General features: G+C 53.6%; 1 protein-coding gene across 2 annotated transcripts in view; it reads left to right on the top strand.

Annotated features, from left to right (window-relative positions):
• The first annotated feature begins 516 nt into the window (after positions 1-516).
• The window catches only part of CDC42BPG (CDC42 binding protein kinase gamma), a 78862-nt gene continuing 71950 nt past the window's right edge, over positions 517-7428 (top strand). For both annotated transcript variants that reach the window (XM_061606421.1, XM_061606420.1), the window contains exon 1: positions 517-743. In XM_061606421.1, coding sequence (XP_061462405.1) covers positions 554-743 — 190 coding nt within the window. In that variant the 5' untranslated portion in view covers positions 517-553. The remainder of the gene's footprint in view (positions 744-7428) is intronic.

Genomic DNA, 7428 nt, shown 5'->3' with positions numbered 1-7428 from the left:
AGATGGGCCACTAGCTTGCAACGCCGGCCGCTTCGCATTCCTCTGCGATGTTATTCCGGGTGTAGCATGTTGTGCTCGGGGAAAGGCCGCGGAGGGCGTCCGGTTCGCTCCCCGCTGGCACCGCCGGCCTAAGATCCTGGAGAGCCGCTGCCGGTCAGTGTGGGCTGTACAGGCTGGACGGACCAACGGGCAGACTCGGAGTAAGGCAGCTTCCTCCTTCAGGCCGCCGGAGGGCTCCGGCCAGCAATGGGGAGAGGGGAGCAATCCCCCCCCCAATCCACCCTGTGTGGTGGTGTTTTTTGGAGGGGAGGAAGCGTGCCTAAGGCCGCCCGGCGACTCCGTGGCAGAGGCGGCATGGAGGGCGTTCCCCGCGCCTGGCAGCCCGGACCGGAGCACCCTCGCGGCTGGGCCAGGTATCAGGTTGCGCCCAGCCCACGAGCAGCGGGGCGGGCCGGGCCGGGGCGCGCCAGCGTCGGAGGCGGCAGATCTGGCCGGGCTCCCGCGAGCGTCGCCGCCGCTTGCTCGACGGAGCGCAGCCGCGGCGGCGAGGAGCATGTGCAGCCCGGTGGAGCGGCGCCTGGCCGGGCTCCGAGAGGCGCTGCTGGGCGGCGAAGGGGCCGCAGCCAACGCCGTGTCCGAGCCGGGGCTGGAGGCGCTGCTCGACCTGCTGCTCTGCGTCTACCGGGAGTGCAGCGGCGCCCCCCTGCGGCGGGAGCGGAACGCGCAGCGCTTCTTGGACTGGGGTGAGTCAGGGCGGCCGGGACAGCCCCGGAGGGAGCATGAGGGGGCGGGAGCGTTTCTGTGCGCGTGCAAAGTGCCTCTCCTCCGCGACAGGCGGCCTCCAGGCGTCGGAGGCGAGGTGGCTAGCAGGGCCAGTCCTGAGCCCCGGACCGAGTTCCTCGTGGAGCTTATTTAGCGAGGCGGGGAGGAGAAAAGGTAGCTCTGGAACATAAAACCCCAGAGGGGTCTTGAAGGCTAGCCAGCTCCACCCACCCCCAAAATGCAGGGAATCCGGAGCTCGAGGGTGTTCCACAGGTGGCTCTGTTGAAGCTCTCCGCCTCCGCCTCCAGCCTCAAACTAGGCCATTGGTTCCCTTGCTGAACGGCTCTTGCATTCAGAAAGTTTCTTCTAACGTCCCACCAAAATCTAATCTTCTGTAACTTAAGTCCATGAAATTGCGGCTGGCCTTCTGGGACAGCAGAGGCGGAGTCTTTGCCCTTGTCTGACACTCCTGCAGGCATTTGCATTGCGCGGTCACAACACCTTCACCCCCACCCTATTCAACACGCCGGTTCATTCAACCTTTCTCCATCAGACTAGTTTCCCACCCCTCTGACCATCTCTGTTGCCTTCCGCTGGACCTGTTCCATTCTGTCCACATTTTACTGCATAATTAGTGCTTCTCTCTGAGCATGTGTTGAGTGCCTCTCTCCCATCTGTGGGATTTGGAGGGTAAAAATATCCATGGGATTCTCTGCCACAGGGGCTTGAGAGCAACAACCATCCAAGCCCTCTTCTCTGGCATGCTGTAGACCAGGGGGCAGCCAATGTGCTGACCTCCAGATGTTTTGGACTTCAGCTCCCATCAGCCCCAGGCAGTGTGGCCAATAGCCAGGGATGGTAGAAGCTGTAGCCCCACAACCTCTGAAGGGCCCCATGCTGGCTACCTCTTGCAGACCATTGTTGCTATGAAGTTCTTCTCCAAAGAGTGAGGGTTGTAGAAATAAGGATACAGGTTGCTGGGGGGGGCATGTATGCTGTCAGAGCAATTACAGGGTTCCTTCTGGGAGGAAGGGCAGGATATGAATTTTGTAATAAAATGAATAAAATGAACTGGGTAATAGACAAATTGGGCTGTTTGTTGCAAGAATGGGTAAGTCTTCTGATTTACACAGAATTCTTCATCCACACAGGAAGTTGCTTTATACTGAGTTAGAGTATGGTGCAGCTAGCTCAGTACTGTCTACTCTGACTGGCAGCAGCTCTCCATGATTTTAGACCAGAGTCTCTCCCAAACCTACCTGGAGATGCCAGGGATCAAATCTGAGACTTTTCTTCATGCAGACCTGATGCTTTACTGCTGAGGGGTTAGTGGGTGTTTAGAGTGGGAACAGATGAAGGGGAGGGAGGGAGCCTTTTGCGCCACTTCGCTGCCAGGGTTTGGCCTGTGCCATCTCCACGACATCCCTAAATCATCCTCGGCGCTTGGGACCACCCACAGGCATACAACACAGATGTTGTTGTAGAAAATGACTGGACCAGCGGTGCCCTTGCATCACACAGAGGGAAACTGAGGCATGGAGCAGTGTCGCTCTAACATGCCTAAAGTGATGGCGGGGAGAATGTGGCACAGCCAGGGCGGGACCCACAGTCAGCCCACAGACTTCCCTGGCACATCTGGCCGCTTTCTGGTTTGGTAAAGGCAGCATCTGGAAAGGGGCAAAATTCACGGCAGCACAAGTACAGATTGTGTGACTCGTGAGCTTTCTGGTCCTTCTCCTGCCAGCGTTTAATCATTCTAAAACAGCGGAACTCTGTGATGGGTCTTGGGAGCACTGAAAGCCTTACAGACCAGGCTAGAGTGTATCTGACCTTCTGACCGACAGCTGTGTCTCAGGCAAGGAAGGGTCCTTCCCACAACACGCTTCCAGATCCTTTAATCTGGAGATGCTCTGGATTGAGCCGTGGCCCTGGATGCACTGTGGAGGTGCTGGTGGTATGGCAGCCTTGGTGGCTGGGGCTGATGGGAGCTGGGTCCAAAACATCCAGAGACCACCAGGTTGGCAAAGGCTGCGTTATGTTGCCCTCTGATTGATCCTGGAAGGACCTCACCTTCCCCTACTCTCATTTGCGTCAGTAAGAGAGTCACCATTTCATTCCCGACAGGGAGGAGTTGTTTCAGGTTTGGGGGGTCCTTCCCCTTTCCCTTCTGCGCAGCATCTCCCGGCTTGGGAAGGGCAAGGTACTGCTTTAATTTTTTCATTTCTTATACCCGGCCTTTCTTCCATCCTGGAGCCACTGCCCCCTACACAGCCCCTCTTAGCTTCAGCAAGGTGGTGGTGGTCTCTCACGTGCCTTCAGACCACACCCTGGCCCCACTTCCCCAATGGTCTGTGTGTGCAAAGGCCCTGCCTGCCTCTGTGACTGGTGCTGGGGAAATGGGGAAGTGCCAGCAGGGGCCAGGCCTGTGTATTCATGTGCAGGAGCAGCGCAAGCAGGGGATGCCCGTTGTCTCCAGGCTGAGAAGGCAGGGAGGGCAGGAATGGGCCCCGTTGCTCCACGGTGCCGTTGGGACCGTGTTTCTGCTCCAGTTGGGCAAGCGTGCAAAGCAACTCCTCTGCGTACTTTTTATTTTATTTGGAATAGTGATGTCCCACCTTTTGGCTTCAAAGCATTCAGAGCAACTGCAACAGTAATACTGAAAACAATCAAACATCAAAGTCTCATCCCCAGTTGAAAATAACAGCAGCAAAGACGGCCAATGCTCTGTCCACCAAAGGCCAAGGAGCGTAAGACAGTGGTTCACTCAGCACCTAAAGGCAGGGCCGGCCCAAGACCTTTTGCCGCCAGAGGTGAAGGGCAAGATGGCACCCTCCTTCCACTGCACATATAGAAGAAGCTGCCCAGACCTAGCAGCTGAATCTGACTTCAGCTGTGGTGAGGGGGCAGCATCCTGCGCCCCACCTGAGGGCAGCAGGCTAGCTTAGGGGGGCAGCACTCTGCCTGCCAACACCTTGCCCCACTCCGCACATGGGCCACCAGAGGCATCCATCTCACTTTGCTCAACAGTAGGGCTGGCCCTGCCTGAAAGAGCACAAACTGGGCATCGGAGGGAGACCTGAAGAGGGAGTACCATTAACCTGCATGTCACCATGCAGACGCCTTGTCCCATTGGCCACCCACCTATTTTCGTTAGCTAGCTAGTTGCTTGCTACTGGAAAGTCTCCAATCAACTTCATCATTCATCATTGGTGAGCACTCGTGGCCGAGTAAAATTGTCTTCCAAGATAAGGTCTTTAACGGTGACTGTGGAGGCCAATTCTGAATCCACACAGCCTCCCACAGTGAGGACATTGGTTTCCAGATGGAAGATGGTCACGATGAGGATTTGCTTGACGTGCCTTCCGCTTAGCTCCTTTGTCCCGTTCACCCTGTACTTACAACACATTGAAAACATAAATACATAAGACTATAAAAGCAACACCAAAAACCTCCATAATGTAGCCCCCAAAGGTGGTGGGTGCCTGATGATCTTAAAGCCCTGGGCAGGTTTGTATAGGAGAAGACACTCTGGTCCCAAGCTGCTTCAGGGTCTGCAGTTAAAGCCCCCCCCCCTTTGAATTGCACCCAGCAACAGACGGGAAGCCAGATGAACTCCTCCCGTGCCAGCTGCCCATGCTCAGGTTGGCGAGTCTTGGTTAACAGCACAGCTACCTTTTAACTCCTGTTCCTGCTGAGATCAGAGGCAGAATGGACAGGCAGGAAGAGCAAGGACTCCTCTTCAAAGCAGAGTACTTGTCCCCCTCCGACACCATTTGGTAGGGACAAAGGAGGCTGCCTTAGACCAAATCAGACCCAATGCCTGGAGAGCACCTGTATCATGGTGCCACATGCCGTTTAAGCCACTTTTGTCCGCTCTGACAGGCAGAAGCTCTCCCCATCACAGTTTTTCCCCATCACTCATGAACACTGTTGTATGCATAAATCCCCACTTCTGAACAAGGTCTCATGTATTTTAAAGATGGAGAGAAATAGCCAACATCACAACTTAAATTAGCCCTCTATGCTTTGCACCTAAGAAGTTGGATTTTGTCTCTGGAAATAATTGCTATTGTGGAGCCCATAGATCAGAAACATTTCCCCAACCCTACCAGTGTGCATTCAAATCACCCCACGTCTCAACAAACAGCATTGAGCCAATTCCATACTCACTTCCCAACACTTGCGCTGTCGCAAAACAATCTCCTTATGTGACTGTTCCCATGTTACAACACTGCTGAATTGTACTTTATCAGAAAATTAAATTCTATCATGTACGGCTTGAATCAAGATCACGGCTTTTAAAATAAATCACACTGCATGTGTTAACCAGTTTACCAGTGCCAGGATGTTAGTGTTATCACTGTTGCAGGCTTGTTAATTGGTACTGGAACTATTTTGCTTTTACATAATTCCATGTCCTGTCTGTACTTTTTACAGTTTGTCTTCCTCTGACCGTACCCCCATGTGCATGTATGAATAGCTATTGCCAGTGTGGAATTCCACTTCACACATCTGATGAAGTAGACTCTGGCCCGGACTCATGCCATCTGCCATTCTACTTGTGTGAATTTTATTCACACTTTTGTACATGACCCTGGAATCTTGTGATGCAGGGCAGTTAAGATGCTGGTGTGGATCGCAGAGTGGGAGCTTCACCCTCCCAGCCCCAGCTGCAGGGGCCCTCGGCCAGTGCCCAGTCTGGCTGCCTGCTGGTGCCAGGCCTGATCTCAGGCAATTCAAAACCACTGTGAAAAGTGCTGCTGGCAGCAGAGTGGACTAAAGCTTCAAAGGATGAGAACCTGAAATTTACAAAACCTGAATTACAAAATTGGGCTAAGTGATGTACTAGCTTGTGTTATTGAAATGATTAATATATTTTAATATAAATTTAATGAAGAACATGACTGAATATAATTTAAAGCAACCACAGGTCTTGGCTTGGATGGCCCACATGTCCTTGCAGGCAGCCATCCGTTCTCTTTTCCTTGCTCTGAAAGAGAACAAGTTTCAACAGCACGTGAAAGGCTGCCCTGACTGAGTCTTGCTGAACTTGGTCGGAGGGGGCCATGCAGGAGAAAGGGGGGACCCCCTTAGGCTGCCTTATGAGGCAAGGGACAAGGTGCCTCCCCCGTGATCCCCACACATCCGCAGAAGCGAGCCTTGCATCCACGCTGCCAGTGGGGTAGCCTCTTTCAGTGTGCCCGAGGAGACCAGGCTGGCTTGATGGGCGCAGGACAGGCCTCTTGGCACTCGCACACCTCTGTCCTCCAATGGGGGGGGAATGGCCAGGTGGGGGGGACCTCCGGTGGAACGGCTGGGGGTGCTGCTGCTCTGGCTGCTCCCAGTTGCCTCTCTCTGCCTAATGCTGGGGGCAGCCTTCTCTCTCCAGGTTCTTGCAGGCAGCTTTAAACTGGTCTCTTCCACGAAAGCTCGACAGGAGGGAAATTCTGCTGCATGCTTCCCCCGTGGGCCTTTTCCAGCTAGCCAGCCATAAAGAATTGGGGGAAGGTCTGTCGCTCACAGAAGATGGAGCACTTTCTCTGCATGCAGGAGGCCCCGGCTCAGTCCCTGGCGTCTCCCTCCAAAGGGAGGCCGTGCACGAGGCCCTAGAGACCTACTGCCAGTCAATAGTTGGCCAAATGGACCAATCGTTTGGCTTTGTATGAGGCAGGTTCCCATGTTCCTGATAGGGATCTAGCCCTGCAGGTAACTTAGGAAGATGGGAGTGCAGGAAGTTGTCTTAGCCAGACCAATGGTCCATGCAGCGCACACTGATCGGCAGCAGCTCAGACAGAAATCTCATCCAGCCCTATCTGGAGATGCTGGGAAATGAACGAGGGCCCTGGCTGTGTGTGCAAAACACAGTGTATGGGTCTGCCGCTGACCCATGACCCTGCTCTCGCCCAGCTTCATGGTCAACAAAGGAGGGGAGGTAAATGTAGAACCTGAGCGCTGTTTCCCAGCATCCCTGAGATATGTTGGTGTGGGGAATCACAGAGTTGAAAGGGGCCTATAAGGCCATCAAGTCCAACCCCCTGATCAATGCAGGAATCCAAATCAAAGCATACCCAACAGGTGACTGTCGATCTGCCTCTTGAAGGCCTCCAGTGTTGGAGAGCCCACCATCTTCTGAGGTCATGGGTACCACTCTAACAGTTAGAAAGTTTTTCCTGATGTTGAACTGAAATCTGTCTTCCTTTAACTTGACCCCATTATTCCGGGTCCTGCATTTTGGGACAATTGAGAAGAGATCCCAGCCCTCCTCTGTGTGGCAACCTTTCAAGTACTTGCAGAGTGCTATCCTGTCTCTCCACAGTCTTCTCTTCTCAAGGCTAAACATGCCCAGTTCCTTCAGCCTCTGCTCATAGGGCTTTGCTTCCAGTCCCTTGGTTATCCTCATTGCCCTCCTCTGAACTTGTTCCAGTTTATCTGCATCCTTCTTCAAATGCAGTGTCCAGAACTGGATGCAGTACCCAAGATGAGGCCTAACCAGTGCTGAATAGAGGGGAATTAATACTTCACATGATTTGGAAACTATACTTCTGTTAATGCAGCCTAAAATAGCATTTGCCTTTTTTTGCAGCCACATCACATTGTTGGCTCATATTCAGCTTGAATATCTGCTTGAATTTGTAGCTCTCCAGATGTTGTTGGATGCCCACTTCC

This window comes from Rhineura floridana, chromosome 22 (genome assembly GCF_030035675.1).
Source record: "Rhineura floridana isolate rRhiFlo1 chromosome 22, rRhiFlo1.hap2, whole genome shotgun sequence".
Taxonomy (NCBI): domain Eukaryota; kingdom Metazoa; phylum Chordata; class Lepidosauria; order Squamata; family Rhineuridae; genus Rhineura; species Rhineura floridana.
The sequence above is the reverse complement of the archived record's forward strand: the minus strand, read 5'-3'. Positions and strand labels throughout refer to the sequence as shown.